This window comes from Chrysemys picta, chromosome 11 (assembly GCF_011386835.1).
Source record: "Chrysemys picta bellii isolate R12L10 chromosome 11, ASM1138683v2, whole genome shotgun sequence".
Taxonomy (NCBI): domain Eukaryota; kingdom Metazoa; phylum Chordata; order Testudines; family Emydidae; genus Chrysemys; species Chrysemys picta.
Window position 1 is genome coordinate 8,685,485 of NC_088801.1, and position 21,672 is coordinate 8,707,156.

General features: G+C 42.1%; 2 protein-coding genes across 6 annotated transcripts in view; one reads left to right on the top strand and one right to left on the bottom strand.

Moving 5' to 3' along the window:
• EPB41L5 (erythrocyte membrane protein band 4.1 like 5) overlaps nt 1-6,855 on the top strand; it is a 97,771-nt gene extending 90,916 nt beyond the window's left edge. For 2 of the 4 annotated variants that reach the window (XR_010591253.1, XR_010591254.1), the window contains 2 exons: nt 1-122; nt 606-6,855. Coding sequence is in view for 2 of the 4 variants with exons in the window: in XM_042843054.2 (XP_042698988.2) it covers nt 1-22 (22 nt within the window). In the remaining 2 variants the exon portion in view is untranslated. The other 2 variants (XM_042843054.2, XM_065560488.1) reach the window with 1 other exon arrangement.
• LOC101939473 (uncharacterized) overlaps nt 1,602-21,672 on the bottom strand; it is a 27,094-nt gene continuing 7,023 nt past the window's right edge. Inside the window, exons 2-8 of one of the 2 annotated variants that reach the window (XM_024104785.3) lie at nt 13,138-13,404; nt 12,038-12,117; nt 11,572-11,650; nt 9,569-9,615; nt 8,669-8,789; nt 6,668-6,854; nt 1,602-5,998 (exon numbers count right to left, since the gene is read on the bottom strand). In XM_024104785.3, the coding sequence (XP_023960553.2) occupies nt 5,299-5,998; nt 6,668-6,854; nt 8,669-8,789; nt 9,569-9,615; nt 11,572-11,650; nt 12,038-12,117; nt 13,138-13,300 (1,377 nt within the window). In that variant the 5' untranslated portion in view covers nt 13,301-13,404 and the 3' untranslated portion in view covers nt 1,602-5,298. The remainder of the gene's footprint in view (nt 5,999-6,667; nt 6,855-8,668; nt 8,790-9,568; nt 9,616-11,571; nt 11,651-12,037; nt 12,118-13,137; nt 13,405-21,672) is intronic. The other variant, XM_065560494.1, reaches the window with a different exon arrangement.

Here is a 21,672-nt window from a genome sequence, read left to right on the forward strand (position 1 = left end):
AATTGTAAGGCAGCGAATGTGACTTTAGCAGGACAGGCTCGCCAAGAGTCGGGTGTAGGAAATTAACCATCGGAGATCAAAAGACTGCTCCAGTGAAACCAAAGCAAAGGGGCTTTTTGCAGGTAAACGGTATGACTGTCAAACACTCTATCCTTGTTATAGTTCGTGTATCATCTATAATAAAGCTTTAGCCCCAGCCAGTACAAGCCACATGTTTCTCCCCAAATGTTAAGGTTTGCTGGCAGCCCCTTGCATGAAATAGCATTGCTGAAGATACTCTGTTCGTGGAAAAACTTTTAACCCGTACTCGGCTAAATAAGTTAAGACTCTGACCCCCCATCACAGACTTGTCTGTGACCGTTTTGTGACTAAAACTAAAATGCAATTTAAGTAAGATATATTCAAACATGTGGATAACTCAGAGTATTAAGTGCCAGATTTTTTAATGGGGCCTATTGGCAAAACATTTGTGAAAAACTGGCTATTTAAGAGTGTAAATGGGAGCCTGAACACGTTTGAAACCTCTGTCACAGGGTGCACTCACTGCTGGTGGTGCTTCCTCCTGGTCGCACTGGGGATTAACTCAGGTGTTGTACTCTCCTCAGGCAGTGTCCCTCCCGGCATCCTCTCACCCTGCGGACCCTCCTCTTCGTGACTCATTCCTCCAGCCAGGTCATGGTGTGTTTGCCTCTTCTGGGGGAAGTGGGGGTGTTACCCAAAGTCTTTCCACAATGTATCAGGCAGTCCATTGTCCTCTGCCTGTTGATGCCACATCCCTAGTGGCTGGTAGAGGAACCTGGACCTACCTCTGCTCCAGCTCAGGGGCCCTTCCATCAGCATCCAAGGCCTGCAGGGCCCTGCTTTGCTGCTTCCCCCCTGAGCCTCTCCTACCTTCCTGGCTTCCCCCTCTCTGGGTTCACCAGCCTCCCAACTCCCTCTTCCCAGGGAGTGACTGCTGCCCCTTTCTATTGCTAGCTCCTGGGCTTTATACAAGCCCCTCCTGTTTCTGTCCTACTGAGTCTGCTCCCAGTCAATTCCCTGGCTGCTCCTCCAGGTGCAGCCTGTGGAATTAATCAGCCCGCCTGCCCGTCTTAACCCCTTCCAGTCTTGTGTGCGCTAGACACCCCATCACAGTCCCTAAATGTACAGCTTAGTTGGAGGTTTATAATATCTCTTTTTTTATTACTAGTTCCTTAGCCCAAGGTAAAGACTTGGAGATGTCCAAAAAAGGGCGGGGGGGACTTGGGGGGGCTGGAAGACCTGTTTGTAGACAAACAAACATAGGCCAATTATTGCTAATTAAATTCAGGAAAGTGTCAAAATAAATGGGATTATTTTTTTGCTCGCGCTCTCTCCCCTTTCACAGCTACATCCATTTAAGAACATGACTCCCAAGAAGGCGCTTCTGCTTACCCCTTACTGGAAAAATGTGAGAGCTGAGCAGGTCAAAATTGTCCTTTAGCCATGTAATTAAAGGGAAGAGTGGGTTAAATCAGAAGGAAGTGAAGAGCTCTAGCAAAAGCTACAAAGTTTCCATGTCCTCTAACTCAACTATATTTTTCAAACCTGCTCTAAAGTTTATAACAAAATCATGAAACAGGTTGACTTAACATACTTTTATTGAATTAGAAAACGTACATTTACTTTTGCCTCTTATCATTCACAATAAAATGTCCATTTTGCAGCTAACTGCCTTGCCCTCGATATTGATACACAGTTTCTTCTGTTGCTCAGAAGTAGCCAATGGTAAACAAAGAATCAGAATATTCTGACCTAATGTGGATTTACTGTGTCTTACAAAAAGTTATTAAATCAATAAGGATTTGTTCGTATATCTTAATTCTATAAATATACTAGACTTTAAAACAGTCTCCCTTTTCAAGCTATAACGATACATTTGCAGTTCCAGAACAGGTTAATACAAATAGCCTGGTTATACCCTTTCACTTTATAAAGTGAGTGTACTGCTTAGGAAATGTTTCAAGCATTGGAAAATAGTATGTTTAGGCAGTGAAGAGGTCCAGGACAGATGGCAGCAGTGCAAACTTCTGCCACGCTGGCCTGCTCCCTGTGCTTAAGTGAGCAGCTCTAGTGGAGAAATGAGTCCCTTCACCCGACTTGCCAACAAAGATGCTAATGGCGGTGATAGCTACTAACTGGAGCTAATCCACTGATTATTTCACACAGACCACTGCAGTGCCACCAGATGGTAATGACTTTTGGTCATGACTAACTTGGGCCAGAGTTAAACTAATGACAATTCATGAATCCTTGCCAAACGCATATATAGATAGGGTGAGCAGCTGTAACGGGGTTATGGAGCGTTTTGTTCAAGTCGGCTAACTTTTCCCCTCCTTTTAGAAATAAACATTTTCATTAAAAATCTTACTAGGTAACAAGCAAGGGGAAGGGTGACGCTATTCAAGGTTTCTGGAAAACATTACCGCAGCCATTAACTACAGTAACTGTTACTAAAGCACTGAAATGCAAGCTGCTCCAGTTGATAGTAATGCAGTGCTGAAAGCAAATATTGCTTACTGAGGGCTCAGTTCAAGCTGCTTGCAGCTTGCTATAGCAGCAGGCTAGGAATACAAACATTCATGGCAAAAAGGCACGCGTGCCCCCGCAGAGGAGAGCTCTTGTCTGTAAGGGACTGTGACACACAAAGCTGATCTCTTTGAATTTCAAAACCTCCCTTCCAGGATCAAATCACATTTGATTTTAAAGATTTAGAAGCAAGACAGCCAGCGAATGAACAGTCTCTGTTGGCATCTAGGGGTGATCTACAGCTGCCCTTTGCAGCTACATACCCCTTCCCTCCCCAGTCAATCCTAGAGAAGATAAAAGTCAATATGGTCCATACAGCTCACTCTGGCTGACATAAAAACAGACCCATCAGTAAACCAGGGAAAAACATGCATCTGATTTAAGATTAGTGGGCTCTGCCTATGCTTAACTCTGATGTCACTGAGCCCAATTGTTAGGGAGCTGGGTTCAGTCAGAGCCTGCGCTGTAACCAGTCACTTCACACCAACCCAAAAGATAGCACATATATACATCTCTACTGAAGACTTGAGACAGTTTTGTGGGTCTAGGCAATCCTAGAGGCTCCTGGAACCTCCACCGTCTAATCAGTGGTTGGAAATGTGTCTGTGTCAAAAGAGGTAAATTCCTTGTTTGATGTTTAGAATGTGTAAAAATAAGTCCGTGATTCAGACTAGAAACCCCTTTATAGAAAATCACGAATTAGAGCGTAGAAAAGTAATGCAGGCTTAGTACAGTAGAACCTCAGTTACGAACAGACCTCTCAACCACATGCCTCGTTTGGAAAGAACATAGTCAGGCAACAGCAGACAAAAAAAAGCAAGTACAGTATTCTGTTAAACATAAACTATTAAAAAAAGACAGGGAAAGCAGCATTTGTCTTCTGCATAGTAAAGTTTCAAAGTTGTATTAAGTCATTGTTCAGTTGTAAACGTTTGAAAGAACCGCCATAACGTTTTGTTCAGAGTTACAAACAACTTCCATTCCCGAGGTGTTTGTAACTCTGAGGTTCTCCTGTACTCTGATGGTGTAGTCAGAACTGTTCCTTTTCCAGATGTAGGAATTAATGTACATCTCAGCTGCCTTCACAGCGATCTGAAATAATTCCATGGTTACGCAACTTACTACCCTCCTCCAACCCAGTATTTGGATTAAGTACCTGGTATTAAAATAACACTGCTACCAGTATCATTAAAAGTTGGACTTCAGTAATAAGAGAAGCTAAAGATTAACCATTAAGTTAAATAACTCTGTAGTTAATTTATATGGAAATATCAAATAGCTCTGTGGGCTAGGCTGACAAATACATGATATAAAGGCAGAAGTTTTGTGACAGTATTTTAAAAAGTGATACATTTAGTTAATGAAACTAGATGGAGGGGGATTTTTTTAAATATACTAAAATAAATCCTAAATAAAATGAGGGCCCAAACACTTTTGCCATATATCTGCACCTCATTCATTTATGCTACATTTGGCCTTCGTTACAAGTTGCACATTCAGGGGTCATAAAAATACATTATTAAAAACATCATGAAATTGAGAAAAATAGCCTGAACTTGCCAGGTACTGAATCTCCTGAAAAGTGCTGAATATCCCTAGTTGCCTTTGACTTCAGTGGCAATTGAGGGTGCTCCAAACTCTTCAGGTTCAGGCCATGAGATGGCAGCATCTGGCAAAAAATGTTTGCAATAGCTTGTGTATGTACATTCAGTACTTTTACCTTTCAACTTTTCCCAGCATTTGCAGGAGAGCCACTACTGAGTTCTATGGAGATGGTTTTTTTCTTTTCTTTGCACTCGCTGTAGAAGGGAAATGTGTGATATGCACTTTGCTATTTTAAGGTATGTGAAAACAGTTTTTTAAAAATGACAGAGCTGAGGATTAAAGCAGAAATTAGAAAGGAAGTGGCATTTCCCCTTGACTCTGGCCCCAATTTTTGAGCTCTGTCAGCATGAACAGTTTCACAGTCAGTTTTGTTGAACCAAAAAGCTCACTTAAAAGCTCTCTCTTTTTCCAGTAAGAAAATGTCCAAGCCTTTTATCATGTCCTTGGTCCTAGGATCTATCTTGCAGCACTATGTTATGCCTTCCCCATGGCCACATATACTTCCTGCAGGATGGTGATCAGTACATCACAAAGTATTCAACTAGGGTCTAAGTACCACCAGGGCCTAACAATATAACTCCTTTGGTGTTATCGTCAGTCCCGGTGTTAATACAACTCAAGACCTCATTTGCTCATTTTATGGCTGCTGTATGCTGGTCTGTCTCTATTTCCAAAACCCCCAAATCTTCCATTTAAATAGCATAATACTGCTGCCCACTTGGCCCAGACAATTAGCCAATATTCAGGACCTTGGAGGTTTGTTTCAGTTAGAAGGATAAACTGGTAATATGAGTCAGGAATATTTTTTTGGTGCCATCTTGTTTCATTACAGAGACTGAACACAAGGTCCTGTTTCCCTGAACACAGTAGAAATAAACAGGCAGATTCTTTATTAACAATTTCCAAGTCTTCCTCTGCAGCAAGCTCTCCCTCTGGGCTCTCCTCACTTTCTTTTTGAACACATACACAGCTTGCCAAATAATCTTCATGAACCAAGACTGTATAAAAAGAAGTTCAGGTCAGTTATTAGGAAGACTGTTTTTCACCCAGAATGTGCAGTAGGCCACTGAATATAATACTTCCTGGTTAGTTCTGCTGAGAAGCAGGTGGGAATGGCTCTCTTCTCCCTTCTTATGTGTATGTCATTTAAATGCTGTTCAGCTCCATTTGCCAGAGTGAGATTTCACAGAGACTGGACAGGGGCTTGCCCCCAATCAGGAGCAGCATATCAGGATGGCTGGTAACTGCCATGCTCCCAGGTCTCTCAGGCTGACAGTCAGTTCCTCTCCTGTTTTTTGTAACTTCAGTGGCAGTGAGAGCTTGTTCTTGGGAAGCGATGAGGTGGGAGAGATGCTCATTTTTGGAAAATATGCTCTGTGCTTTGTCTGCGCACAGTTCTGCCTCGGAAGAGGTTTGGAATGAGCAAAAGCCCAATGGCTCCAGAGGCTGGCTAAAGGTTTTCATTTCTATCTCGTTGCCATCGTCATTGCTGAATGGTTGGTGTACAGGCTGCTGGCGAAAGTAGCCATGAAAATGGGCACACTGCTTTGAGACCACCGCCAACTTTTGAGGCTCTTTCCCCTTTGGACACCAGTGATTGATGGGGGATACCCCAGAGAAACCTGGCGTCAGTTGGAAACCAACACCAATTCCCAGGATGCGGTGATACCTTTTAGAAGAAAGAATTACCTCTGTTGTACTAGCCAGTTTTTCCCATATCTGGGAACTGAAATGGTACTTCCACAAGCTGTTGTTAGGCCTAGAGTTTGAAATCCCTCCGCCAAAAGTCAGCATGGAGTCTTGAAAGACCACAGAAGAGTGTCCCACCACTTTTGGAGGACGTTGGCTAAACACAAGGACAGGCAACATTTAGTGCTTAGAAGAACAACAAGAATATTAATAATTTCAGTTGGAAAAGAAAATGGTCATAACACTTCTGCCTGCCCTGGGGCATCAAAACTTTGTCCAGCTAAAAGCTGCCTTGGCAACTTGCCCAAAGATCAAGGATATTTTCCTGACATAAAATGCAGCAGACTGCAGCCACCTTCATCTTTATATGGAAGGGTGATCCACAGAGACAAGAGGTCCCAGGATGCAATGCTCCCTCTCAATCTGGACAGTTTTTACTTCGATTAAAATCGCAACATCCCACCCTGGGCCCAGTAGTCTCTGCAGCCTGCCTCTTCCTGTTAAAGATAGGGGCAACCAGAAGCCACACCATTTCCATCCTTGCTGTATTTCCCTGTGTCTCAAACTCAAATCCAAGGAACAGTGAAACCTGATCCAATGCAGTTAGCTTAAATCCCTAAGAAATCATAGAAATTGCAAAAATTTTCTTGTGTGTTACAAGGGTGAACAATTGTTCCAGGTGTTCTATTCCTTAGTCCTCTGTCTAATTTTCAAAGATTCAAATACTTCCACTACTTTAAGCGCCGTTTGCCTGGATACAGTGCCATGGGTGGGGCCTCACTCTTCTCTCGCTAATTTAGTTAGTATGACAATGAATGAGGTTTACCTTGTTCTGATAGTGGACCACTTGCAGCTTGTAAAGTCCCACTTCCATAGGTCCCTCTGTTCACTCAGCCCCATCAGTCCTCCGAACAGGTACATGCCCGTGCCGTAAACCACAGCTGAGTGACCATGCCGGGGTCCTGGACCAGCGTCACAAGTCAGTGAAGATACCTGTGACCACTCTCCTGTATCTGAAAGCAAAAGGTAACATTACAGAGATATCAAAAATGTTTGATAACTGAGAAAAACCGTATTTAAAGACCAAAGCAACATGTAGCTATGAGGATAGTTTCATTTCCTCTCCATTCCCTAAAGTTAATCCGGCATGAGATGCCATAGTAAATATATGAAATCAAAAGTATAGTGGTTAAAAAAACCCAAAACCTATTTTGAAGTGTTAGTGTTAATGAAAGTTCCAGATGGGCAACCCTGGAGACTGGAGGCATTTATTTACAGAGCAAGTACTGCAGGCTTCCTAGCACTGCCCTGCCCTGCCCTGCGCTTCAACTCTGAGCTGGAAAGACTGCTTTGCTCTCCAGGGATGAGAGGGTACATCAGTCATCATGCACACTTACTCATTAGTGCCTCTGCTGGCAATGGGTAGGAGGAACCCAGGATGATAGAGATACACCAATCCATTCCAAACAGGCCATTGAACAGCCATTAGATGACACATGCTTTCAGTCACTCTGAGCCTGGGATTTTCTGGTTTGCAAACCAGGATAATAGAGACTGGTGATGCAATATGCAGATGAAACCATCCCCTGCCAATGCAGGATTTTGGTTCCTGTGGTATTTTATACTGAGTCCGAGCAATTAGAGATGCTTAAAATTCTGCAGTAAAACACACTTTGTCAGAGCAGACCCTGTCTGTTGAACAGCTTTTAGACACATGACTGAGGGCAGGTCTTCACTACGGGGATGGGGGGGTTGATTTAAGATACGCAAATTCAGCTACGCGAATAGCGTAGCTCAATTCGACCTATCGGAGCCGACTTACCCCGCAGTGAGGACGGCGGCAAAATCGACCTCCGCGGCTCCCCGTCGATGGCGCTTACTCCCACCTCCGCTGGTGGAGTAAGAGCGTCGATTCGGGGATCGATTGTCGCGTCCCGACAAGACGCGATAATTCGATCTTCGAGAGATCGATTTTCTACCCGCCAATTCAGGCGGGTAGTGTAGACCTAGCCTGAGAATAGCTGTCTTCCTTTGCAGTTTAAGACTCCAGTTGAAAAGCCAGTTGCAACGGCACCAATTTACGGTAAAGAGTGGCAGATTAAAAGTAGGGTTCTAATTCAGGAATTGAATTCTGTTTACAGAGTGGATGTTTATGGGGATGTAGATAAGGGTTCACTTCTAACAAGCATTGAGGCCTTGCCCTGAATATTAACACCAGTAACAAGCCATTGGTATTGCTGCACCTTTACAAACCCCTAATGTAGACACGCAAAGCCACTGAAACAGGGATAAGATGCACCAATGCAAATTGCAGCTTACCCAGTCTACATGAGAGGTTTGAATGAGTGCAGTTATAGTGGAGAGTGACCACTGAATCGTGGAATCAGGGAAGATCACCATTGTAGCTGAGGCTTAAGGTTTTTAGTAGTCCTGTTTGAAAACTTGAAAAATATGACAGTAGACAGCAAAAGCTATTAGCTGATCTCTGTACAGTGAACTCTCTGAAATTGTGTTGGAGACCACAGCCCAAAGGACTAGTGCAGAACAGGCAGACTCCTTCAGAACTACGTTGCCCTGCTAGCATTAATTCCAGCCTAAAATGGGTTTTCTCTGCAATCAGAGTGTGAGGGGAAAAAAACTTTTTAAAATGAAGGATTAAATTCTGCCCACCATAGCAAAATCTGAGGATTTACACAGGTTTCTATACCATCCCTGTTGATAAAGGGTTTCTTAAGAGGCCGATCCACATCCCACTGAAGTCATGATGGAGGCTTTCCATTAACTTTACTGGGTGTTGGATCAGATCCTAAGAGAAGCTTTAACTTACCAAAACATAAAGCCCAAAACTCTTGTGAAATCCCTTTGATGTCGAAGTATCCCCCATAGATGTACATGCTGGAATTGTACACTACTGCGCTGTGGCCCTTTCTGTTAGCTGGAGCAGTGCTCTGAAAACATTTTAGTAATGAAATGAAAAATCACTTTAACAGACTTTGACATATAGACATCCTGGATTTATGTAGGTTTATCTCAGTACCACTTTCTGCCCCCAATTAAGAAAAGAAAATCTAGTGATATCTGGGTGAAAATCGTAGCCATTTTGATTTGGGTGATTCCATTTTCCGAATTGTATGAAATATGAATTTTTGTACAGAAACATGAAAGTTCAAATCTTCAGATGTGCTGATGTGAAAACTGATCCCATAGCTGAACAAAAAGTCAACATTTACATTTTGAGGTTTTTATTCAAAAACAGGAGTGGGTTTTTTGTTTTTGTGTGTACTGATTCACTTTCATCCAAATAAGTCTCTAATTTAGACTGAAGAAATGAAAAAATTGCTAGATTTTTGTGAAAATAGTGAACATCAAACTTTGAGGTTTATGAATATCGTCAATATTTTTAAACAATCCTGGTTTTAAGAGAATAAGCCTCTTGTAAAGTGGCAACCCAGGCTTAATATTGGCCCTCTTGATTGAAGTGTTTTAAAAGAACAGTAGAGTTAATAACATTCAGCATTTACATCCTAGGATCAAAGTGTTTTGCAAAGGTATGTAGTATCCCAGTTTTTCAGAAGGGGGAAACCTCAGCTATTAAAATTGAAGGGAAAGAAAGCAGTGTACTTTACAGCAACATATCCCTGAGGAGTCTAGTCTGGAACTGTTTTGGGGAACCCATTTTAAAGCAATCAACATGCATTTGATTCACGCATTCCCTGGCTCCCCTTACCTCAATCTCCACTGCTGTGTGCCTGCACTCAGTCCATCTCGCTGAATCTAAAAGGATTTTAACAAAGTGTAGTTTATATCTAAGAACACAAGAGGACACTGTTTCTTAAAAAAAAAAAAAAATCTGAATAGCAATTTAAAAGTGGCATCCTGGTGTATTTACCATATAGCAAGGATGAAACACATAACACTAACATAGCAGTATCGTGAGCTACCAAAGGGCATATTGTAATTGCCTTTATCTTAGTTGTCTTTTCATACTCTGAGCTAAGAAAATATTAGACTGTATTATAGACTTCCTACTTGGGTGACCAGATGTCCCAATTTTATAGGGACGGTCTTTTTTTGGGGTCTTTTTCGTGTATAGGCTCCTATTACCTCTCCCCCCTCCCCCCCCCCCCCCCCCCGGGTCCCAATTTTTCACATTTGCTGTCTGGTCACCCTACTTCCTATACCAAGGTTTCTCAATGTAAATATCACCATCACTATTCTGTATGTTATTCATTAAAAGTTTGTGTTTTCTGTTGGGGAATGCTCTTCTTTTGTAACATCGTAATGTAGTCTAGATGTTCAAAAGTTCCATTTACCTTGAGATCTTGGTAGTGAATATTTTTAATAAGGGGAATTTTAAAAAAGTCTATCTTTAACTGATACCCTATAGAGTCCAATTTTTACTGATGGGCAATTTAGTACTATGACGCAGGGAAGCCTATTTCATGTGATGCTTTACACTTTGATAGGCGTTTTCATCCGAGGATCTCAACATTCATTAATTCAGGTAGGTGAGTGAGTATTTCTACTTTTCATGATGGGAAACTGAGGCAGAGATAGGCAAGAACTTGCCTAAGATCACATAGTGAAATCAGAAGAGAGTAGTAGCAAGGGCGCTTCACTCCCAGTTTTCGCCTCTAGCCACTAGCCATACTGCCCCTCGTGGGAAAATATATATACTACGCTTATGTAATGTTACATTGAACTATTAATAGTAAATTATTTAACAGCATATAAAATTAAATACTGTAATATTTCCCAGGGAAAATATGTAAAATATTATTGGCTATAATATTAATGTCCCATTGCCTTTATTAGAGCTAAATCACTGATAATACAAACAAAAATTTGGTCCTTCAAGACAGGAAAAATTTTCAGAAATGCAGTTTTCATTTTTCCCTTTTCTTCATCTCAAGTAGTTTTCTACTTTATTTGACCTTTTTAGGGCATGTCTACACTTACCGGGGTTCGACGCTGCTGCGATCGATGCACCGGGGGTTGATTTAGCAGGTCTAGTGAATACCCGCTAAATCGACCACAGATCACTCTCCCGCCGACTCCAGTACTCCACCGGAACGAGAAGCATAAGGTAAGTTGACGGAAGAGCGTCTCCTGTCGACACAGCGCAGTGTAGACACCACCATAAGCTGACCTAAGCTATATCGACTCCAGCTACGTTATTCACGTAGGTGGAGTTGCGTAACTTAGGTCGACTTACCCCCGTAGTGTAGACAAGGCCCTGGTGCCAGCCCTTCTAAGTGTTTCTCAGAATGCAAAATATGTTACTATTTTTCTCCCATAATAGACAAAAACTTGTGTTTTCTTTACCATTGGACGTAACTGAGAAAAAAAAATCCCCTCATCTCTAAGCCTGCTATTTCACTGCTAAAGAACTTTTTAAAGATCAGCTTATAAAATTCTAAAAGTCAGGAGTCTAATGAAAACGCTGAAAACCTGGAGTACAGAAATGTTGCTACAAAATATTTCCCAGTGGAAAGGAAAATTGATTGTTTGGCAGTTTCACAGCCTAATTTTTAAGACAAAATTCTATCTGTGGTTTTGTGTGTAAAACTCCCAATGAAGCCAAAGGGAAATGTGAGCATGTGTACGTACACGTACATCAGAGAACACAACTGGGCCCTTACTATTTATTACCCTCTGTGGAATTACTGTATATTTGAGCAAGCCTGTTTTGTTGCCTCTTGGAAGAAAACTGGTTATCTTGTTCCATACCAATGTCATACATCCAGAGAGGGATCTTCGCCTGTGTAAAAGCAGAATCCAACATCCCACCGAAAATATAGAGGATGCCCTGCAAGCACAATGATATTCGTGCATCACCCAGAGGCGGCCAAGTGCAGTACAAAAATCTAAAAATAATTTTAAAAGGACAAAGCCCCCATCACCAAATAAAGAACCCCAAAATGCACAGCCACCAGTGAACAGGAGTGCGACTAAGCAATTTTTTTTATTATTTGAGTGCTGTATAAGGATAGCAAAAAAAATCATCCAGTGATACAGTTAGTGATAATATAGTAATTCTTATTTATCTCCTTTATCAAAACATTTTACAAACGACATACAGATATCACCACTGAAATGCAACCACATCTGTGGGGGAAGGTGACAACTATTTCACAGGGCACAGCAACACTCAACAGTTTGTGCCACATTAGGAGCAGGACTAATTTAAACTCACCTGATAAGCCACCATTGAATGTTCTTCCAGTTCTTCTGGGCCATCTTCTGAACAATCCAGTTTTTCCCATTTGTTGCTTGCTAGGAAACAAAAGGGGAGCTAAAATGGATACACACAAACCACATGGAAGTCAGCAGTAGGGTGAAAATGAGATGCTTTGAAGGAGGCATCTTTGGTTCTGCCTGCACTTCCAAAATGAGCCAAGATTGATACTGGGATCAAGCACAGTTTTCCCCTTGACTGGTGTGGGAAGGTGAAAATGTAAACAACTTTAACTGGATTGATCATTCTCCATTTTTTTTTTCTATTAGCATGGAAGGTTGAATTAATTCCTCCCACAAAATAGGTTTGTACTTTTCTATTTGGCAAACAATTTTCTCTCTCTCTTGGTTTGAACAGAGTTAAAATTGTTATTGTTTTTTATATATTGTACAACAAAGCCTTGGTACCCCACAAGCATCAATTTCAGCATAACATTGGGATTCATGCTAGTTAACTGATACTATCTGGGCCAGAATGGGGAGCCCAAAACACTGAGGTGTTAAATGAACTTCATAAAAAAAAGTGTTTGTTTTTATTTCTTTGTAATGGAAGTTGCAAATTTGATAATTCAGCCTTACAATATCCAGCTATTTCTGTTTCTGTACTAAAACATTGTAGTCATTGTCTGTATTTTTAATATGTAACTTGAATCAGAGTATTTTAAGGAAAGCATTATTTTTGGCTTAAAATAACTCAGGGAAAACAAATGCCATGCTTCGGTGTGTAATGACAACAGGAACATATGTGCACCGCATTGCATAATTATCTAGGTGCATTATGGGCTTTTCACCTACGCCACAACCATTCAGCACTGGCACTTGCAAGAAGCAGAATACCAGCTTCGATGGATCAATATGGCAAATCCTGCCATTCCCAAACTGTGGAATGTGAACTTGATATTCCATCTATTCACTTTACAATTTAAGAAGGTAGCAGATGAACCATTAAAGTTTGGGAGCCGGTGGCCTAGAGACTTCTTATGCCATGGAGTGGCTCCGATTTCACAAAGATCCATGTGTGACTCTGCATCCAGTCATACAGCGGAGGGACAGGCTTACCTATATTGTACCGCCAGAAGTCACTTAGGCTGCTGTTGCACCGACCCCCGTAAAGATAAACAAATCCTCTGCAGATGCTGCAGGCATGTTTGAACCGATCACATGGAAAAGGCTTGCTCTGGGGTACAGGTTTCCATAGGCACATTGCGGTGTTCCTTTTCATCCCTACATCTGGGTTCTTGCCAAATCCATTGCCTTCTGTAAAGGGCAGCAGTACTAGGGAGATCCTCCCAAAAAGTCAGGGACCCAATCTCATCTTGGTAGGGTCTGCGAATGAGAGTGAGGGAGAATTGAAAATAGTGTCAGAACTTTGATGCAGCCCTATGATACAAAATGTTCTTGATTTCTTCCTATCCCACCAAAACTTATACCATTTAAATTATGTCAGTCAATGAACTCCACAGCAACATCACTTCTTTGGTCAATTGGGATAACACACTGATTATAATACATTTGGACTTCAGTAAAGCATTTGATACATTGACTCACAAAATCTTCCTTTCCTAACCCAGCGTTTTTCAAAGTTCGGGTCATGACCCAGGACTGGATCGCGGCATGTAAGGCACTGGGTCGCCTTGCTCAGCACCCAGGGACCTTAGCGGCTCTGGTCAGCACTACTGACTAGGACATTAAAAGTCCCGTCGGTGGTGCTGCCCACCTAAGGCAGGCTAGTGCCTACCCGTTCCGACACAGCACTGCGCCCCAGAAGCGGCCAGCAGTGGGTCCAGCTTCCAGGCAGGGGGACAACAGGGCTCCATGCGTTGCCCCTGTCCCGAGCACCAGCTCCACATTCCCATTGGCTGGGAACTGGCCAATGGGAGCTGGGGGGGGGGAGGGGTGCCGCCTGTGGGTGAGAGACACGCGGAGCCACTTGCACGCTTCGGCCTAGGAGCCGGACCTGCTGCAGCTGCTTCTGGGGCACAGTGCGGTCTACGGTGCCAGGAGAGGCAGGAAGCCTGCCTTAGCACCCTGGCTGCGCCGCTGCCCGGGAGCCACCAGAGGTAAGTCCGTGCCTCAATCCCCTGCCCCAGCCCTGAGCCCCCTCCCTCACCCTGAATCCCTCATTCCCTGCAGCCTGCACCCCAAATCCCTGTGCCCCAGTCCACAGCCCCCCCCCGCACCCCAAATCCCTGTGCCCCAGCTCTGTTGGGTTGCAGGCATCAACAATTTTCTTCAACTGGGTCCCCAGAAAAAAAGTTTGAAAACCACTGTTTGAATTTAAGACTTCTGTGAATTGAAAAGTGGTTGAAAGATTGCAAATAAAGGGCAGTAACAGACAATTGGCTTAGTCTGGGAAAGGTTACAGAAATAAAACCATAGGGACTGTGGCTAGGTCTGTTTTACATCCTCTTGTAATCTGTGTCTGATACCAAATTGGAAGGATAAAATATAGAGATGAAAGTGGGGCACAAGAAGTAACCCAGACTGAATTTAGACTGCCACACTCAAAGGCATCTGGACTCAGGGTAGACCTGGAGAAAACAAAATAATACTTTAACCTAATTTGCCACAAGATGTCACTGTGTTCGGTGCAAAAACAGCAACAGCAAGAGCATTCATCTACCATTTTTTTAAAGATTTAACTTGTTGGGGCATGGCTAATGCTTAAGGCTGCTTATTTTATGGTAGCACAGATCATTTTAATAGTGGCAGCCGTTCAGTTTAAAAGACACACCGTTGTGAAACTGATTGTGCCACTCTTGGTGTTGGCCAGAGTCCAGAATGACAAGAATTGAGAAAGAGGCTAAAGGTGGAAATCTAAGGTTACAGATTACAGACTAGCAGGCAAAGCAGAGTTGAAAACATCAGTCAGTAGTCAGAGGTGTGCATGTAAACTAAATAGCTAGTGCTCTAGGGAGCCATCTGACCTGCTGCAGGACTAAGTGAAATCTACTCATGGGGCATCTGCTTTGACTATAATAATTACAAAGCAAAAAAGACGACGTGTTATCACTCTCTTCAGTGACTGAGGATCTGGAAATATCCTTAAGCTAACTAGATGAATGGGTCTGAAACCCTTCCTTTGCCAAGATAAACATGCCAAGCCAAAACCAAACAAAAACCCCACTCATATGCAAAAGTTTGCCCTTACCTTTACATTAAATCTATGTGGAAAGGAAAGGATTATGGAAGAGGCGAGCTGCCACTACGGAAAAAGAAAAATCTTTGGGAAGAATAAGTCAGTGGTTAATAAGATTGCTCTCCTTGTTAAGTGTTGTAGGGAGGAGATGTCTGCTTGGTTGAGAGTTAAAGACAGCAGAATCCATGGCTAAAGCAGGTAGGGGCCTGGTGAAGCTCATTTATGTGGATAATTTTGGGACTTTTAACTACTGCTATGTTGTGGATATTCTTGGATTTATCACTTCACACTTTGAGGAACTGAATGTGTGTTGTGATGCTATAAATAACCTGGGGTTTTAAAATTGCTCTATCAGTTCTCTTTTATACTACTGCTTCTGTGGACACAGGGGTATTCTGTACTATCCTGTAGACAGGAAGATGCTAGCCATATTTCTGACCACTTCTGCTCCTGAAAATGATCATGGCAGGGTTTAAAAAAACAAAAAGGTGTATAAAAACAGTGGTGTTTTGCTAAAGGACAGCTCTTATTAATAGTACATGCTGCTAATCTCACTTCCTCCTTATAGTCTTAAGGGACTGTGGCTACACTTCACTTCCTGTCCACTATTACAGTACACTGTTACTGTGTGCTGTGAAACAGTTGCTGCATCTTAGTGGTGAGAGAGGCTATTCCCGTGTACAGTATATGAAGCACTTTGGCATCCCAGTGGATCAGAGGTGCAATTTAAATCTGAATGCGGTTTGCATATAAAGCAATTACATCATCTGAGTCTGTAGCCAGAAAGCTCCATTGCCTCTGTTGCTGCTCACAGCTTTCCTGAGCGGCAGCAAAGTGAAATTAACAAGAGTAAATGGAACTTTCATAACTCTGTGCCCAGTAGTGAAACTGTCACTAACCCTGTCAGTTTCATGCTTGGCAGCAAACAGTAGTAAAAGCAGGTACTGGAATTGCATATCTACTTCTAGCTTAGTGATTTAGTTCTCTAGCTATGGGGTTCTCGCAAAAGAAATTTTGATGGCCTCAGAGTACAGCTAGCACTCTGACAATTTATCCTAAAATACTTAATTAACTTTAGGAAAAACAAACAAATATGCAAGTATACAGGTCCAAATCATTGCAATTCATTTACATAGTGTTTTTTGCGGCCTCAATAGTAAAAATAATGCACAGTTGTCTCTGTTCTTTACTGGACCTAAACAGAATAGCAGCACAAATAAGGTGCTTTGCACATCCTTCTTTTGTTGTTGTGGTTTCTTTTATTTTTTCTTTTTTTAAGACTTGCTAGCTAGTAAGTCTGCTGTTGTGGAAAGTGATACTTGTCTATTAATATAACTTTTCACAGCCTCCCAGCTAGCTACTAACTCTGCTGTGAAAAGTGATATTAACCAGCATACAAATATCAGATTTTCACAGTAGATTTGTTCAGCCCCAGCAAGCCAGGGGACAAATTAAGCCCTGGGTAGGGAGGAGGGGGGACCAGGGACTGTGTGTGTGTGTGTGTGTGTGTGTGTGGAGTCAGGGGAGGCAGCTGGGGCTAGGGGCAATGGGGGGGAAGAGGCAGTGGAGCCCAGGGTCGAAGCCACAGCCCAAGGCTGGAGGAGGCAGCGGGGGCCAGGGGTGATGGGGAGGAGTGGTGAGCCTGGGGACAGAGCCCACTGCCATGCGGTGGAGCCTGCCACTCATCACCCCAGGGCTGAAGCCTGCCCCTGGAAAGTGGGGAACTCACTGGGTGGCTGCTCCTCTGGTGTTTGTCTCCAAAGGGGAGCAGGGCCCAACCGCTGCTGGCAGCCCCAGGGGAGAGTCCACTATTTTGTCTTCTCTCCTCCCACCCCCAAATCACTGCTCAGCAGGATGTGGCCACAAAAAAAGCCCCTGATGGCCACAGAAACACTGCTCTAGCTAATAGGTGCTTAGGACGTTTTTCAAACCTGCTTAGTAAGTTTTTGAGGCTCACTCAAGCTATACAGCTGTAGTAGTACCATTCAAGATCATTTTGGCAATAGGACTTATTCTTTATATCTTCCTGTTTGCAGAACTAACAGAGACATCCAGTATTGCTTCACGGGCAACATAATCAAACAGGCTCATGTGTTATTCGCTACAATTCTACTAGAGGCTTCACGGAAATCCCATAAGAAGCAGCACCATAACAAGCGAAGTGAAAATAACGGGTAAGTTCGGGAAAATATTTTTTAAATGGCAAAGGACAAACCATATTAAACTCCTCTTTCCATCAGAGCAGTGATAAAGCTGGCAATGCATTTATCCAAATTACCTCACATTCATTCTTTAGCTTTATTTCTCTCCTAAACTTGGGATGAGCTATCTCTTGAAGTGGAATGAGGCTTGTGAGAATCTGTTCCAAAAAAAAATATTTTGCGCCATTGAACAAGGTATCGTCTCTTAATATCAGCTTTCTGTTATCATATATAGACATGAAGTTTCATCCATGCAGGTGAGGTCACAAGGACACAATGTAAGTGGCAACACATTGTTACACACAATTTTCTTTGATTAGAAGCCACTTTCCGGAACAGGATTTGATAAACTGAGCTTGCTCTGGGCCAAGATGGCACTTTGCAAACACAGAGATTAGATTCTAAAGGGCCAGTTTCTCAGACCTACATTTAGGTATTTCTATCGTGCTCATCCACATAGTATAACATAGGTGCCTGATAGTTAGCCATACTTAAGTCAATGAGGCTCTGCCCAGGCACACAGGTCTGCTCCCATAGCTGTGATTACAGGACCAGTGCCATACAGTGACACAGAAACTACAAAAGAACTTGGACCTCTGTCAAGTTGCCGTTTGTTCCTATGTTGTTATAAAAGGAAAACTGATGCTGCACTAGATTCAAGGATTAATGAACTCTTTAATACACAAGAAAATCCTGATCACAGAAGGATCCTGTAAGACTGGCTCTCTATGTTCGTAAACACGCTGGCTGAGTAATAGCGGTCAGGAATTATCCAATTGCATAATCCTTTGTTTGTTCTTACAACCTCCTATAATCAACCTACCCTCTTTGTTTTCCCCTCTGAAATGCTACAGAATATCTTAGATTTCACTACCATGTTGGAACCTAAGCTCTTGTTTAGTAGCGTTCTAAGTATTCAATCACTATATGCCAGCCTCCCTCATTCAGAGAGAGTCTCACACACAAGGAACAGTACAACCAGACTTTTTCAAACATTGGGTCCCCTATTCATTTCCAAAACCCATTAAAAATGGCTGTCCTGGTTTTAAAAAACCTCCATGGATTTATTCCAGGAAACCTCGTGGCCCTTATTTGTCTTTACTTCTTTCTGCTCCTTCTCTCTACTCATTAGCACTACCTTCTTCTTTGCCCCTTCAAACAATCTCTCCGCTGTTAGTGCAATAGCTTCATTCTCTGCAGCTCCTGTCACCACCTTCCTATATCTCTTCAACTCACATCAACCGTCCATCTTGCCTTACATTTCATATTTTAAAAAAAAAAAAGTTTCCTCCTTTGCCTATACCTCAATCTCTCTCTTCCTCTGCTGTTACTGATCTCTCTTCATACCTTCATTAGTTACACATGTAAAATAGTTCAGGATACAGTTTGTAACAAGTATGGTGCACAAAGTGAATCTATACAGCACAGCATAAGGCGTTACCAGGACTCTGGAGATCACAATAGCTCATGCTCAGATTATTGCCTACGTACTGTCTGGAATAAAAAAAATCATTTTTGATTTTTTGAATATTCTATTGCAACAAATATTCTATTTGCAACAAAAACCAGCAGTGTAGTGTAGGGGCCTGAACTACTATACTAGTGAGCATAGTGCTGCCTATTAAAGAACACCACTGCAGTCCATGGGACTAAACTCACCAGTACTGTAAATGCAATTTTGATAGCTAGTGTTATTAGAATGTGCTAATCTGTTTTATACAAAGTAAGCTGAATTTTATAGCTACATTGCAATCTCGTTTCCTTATTAATATTTTTAAACACTCCTCGAACACAAAGTTTAAGGACGCTGCTTAAGAATGAGTGTGTCTTTTCTTTCTAGCAAGGCCACACCAGCCGGTTTCACTTTGAAGGACTAACCAAATCGATGCTTGTTTAGAGTTCCTAATGTTTTATGGTGTAATGAGGCCTACTGGATAAAGCACTGAATTGGCACTCAGGAGACCTGAGTTCTATTCCTGGCTTCGCTATTGGCTTTTGGGTAAGTCCCTTCGCCTCTCTATGCATCAGTTCATGTGTCTTTAAAATGGGGACAGTTATACTTACCTATTTTGCAAATTGTTTTGAGATCTACTGATGAAAAATGCTATATGACAGCTACATTTCTTCCATATGTTAGTGCAAACATTCAGAAAGGAAGACATCCCGGTATCTATGTGGTCAATTATGGATCAAATCATCCTTGCCTTACTTGAGTCCTATTCTCGTCATTGGAAGTACTCACGTCGTGAATAAAGTAAGGCTAAAAATGGAAAACTGGGGCTGAACTGAATTCATGCCTTCTACAATTTTGTTTCTTGTGCACTATTTCAGGGGTGCCCAACCTACAGCTTGCGGGCCGTACACAGCCCACCAGAGCATTTCATAAGGCCCGCAGCTTGCTTCAATACAATATACTAGCCGTCGATTCATTAGCTTTTTGTTGTCACGTTTACATCATTGTAGTTTACACAAGGAAGTATCAAAAAATGTGATCAAGAATGGGTTTAATTAAAAAAAAGTGTCACGTTTCATATAAGCGCAAACCTGTCAATAATAACTCTGTTCGCAGCTCAGATATAGGCTAACCAGACCAATACTTCCTTAGTGATTGTTGCTATAAAAATTCAGGAGGACGCCTTTGGACATGAGCACATTAGCTATAGCCTATCCCAGATGCAATACGTTTGATGGGCGATGCGAAAATGCCTCCAACAAAAAACAGAACATGGACATTGAATGTTGTTTTTTTTCAAGGTAAGTGGACCAATCAATTCTTTTTTGTGCCCTATCAAGAGAAATCAGTAGGTCTGATTTGTAAAGAAACAGCTGCAGTATGGAAGGAATATAACATCAAGTGACACTACGACATGAAACACAAGGAAAGTATGATGACTACAAAGGTGCACACTGAACTGCAAAGATCACGTCTTTGGGAAAAAAAGAAGTTGGAAGTTTACAGCAAATGCTAAGAAGAAAATGCAGCAGTAGTGAAGGCAAGCTACTGTTACGTATTTACTAAGTGTAAATCTTTTTCTGACCGGGAGTTCATAAAAAAGTGTATGAATGTGGTTATGGAGGAAATGTGTCCTGACAAAAGGGAACTTATGGAAGCAGTAAGTCCGTCTCGCCAGATCATTACTTGAAGATGATGTTGGTGCAGATTTAAAAGAACAGCTCTGCGATTTTGAGATTTTTTTTCAGTGGCTTTGCATGAAAGCAATGACATTACTGACCGTGCTTAGCTGCTAATTTTCATTCATGGAATAGACGAGGCATTTCAAATCACTGAGGAGCTTGCAGCACTCCAGACACTTCATGGGAAAACTACAGGTGAAGACTTGTTTTGGAGATTTGCCAACACTATTAGGGAACTCAGTCTGTCTTGGAGGCAACATGGTAGACCACAAGACTGGACTGACTGGGCTGGTGCATAAGGAGATTGATTTGTGCAATGCTGAAAGGCCAATGGCGTTGCATGGTATTAATCACCAACCTGCTCTGTGAGGGAAAGTTCTAAACTTGGAAAATGTAATGAAAACTATGGTGGCCACTGTCAACTTGATCAGGGCACATAGGTTGAATCACCACTCTTTTCAAGCATTCCTGAAGGAAATTGATTCAGAATAATGAGGTATGTTGGCTTAGTCACGGAAATGTGCTCAAACATTTCTTCGCCTTGCAGAATTAAATCAATATGTTCATGAATGAAAAGTCTAAAAATGTACCTAAACACTCAGATCCAATATGGTTGTAGGGATTTGGCAATTCTAACAGATTTAACACACCATTTGACCTATCTCAGATTGAAGTTGCAAGGTAAAGAAAAGCTTGTTTCCCAGTTATACTCAGATGTGAAAGCCTTTCACGCAAAACTGAAACTCTTGTGACAACACTCAGAGAGGGGAACACTATCTCACTTTCCTTCTTGTGAAGAACTCAGGATGAAAATGTCAGTGTTCCGGTTCCATGTGCCCAAATGGTAAAATTACTAGAGCTCTTGGATGAGAATTTTGAAGTCAGGTTTTCCAAATTCAAGTCATATGCAATTGACTGTTTTGTTTCTAACGTGGATAATGTCCTTGTCTCTGTGCAAATGGAATTGACTGAACTGCAATTTAACTCCTATTTAAAAGACATATTTCACAGAAAGAAACTGGTGGAGTTTTCCTCACTGCTGCCCAATAATCGTTTCCAAAATCTGCGCAAATTTGCTAGATGAATGTGTACCATTTTTGGCAGCACATACATCTGCGA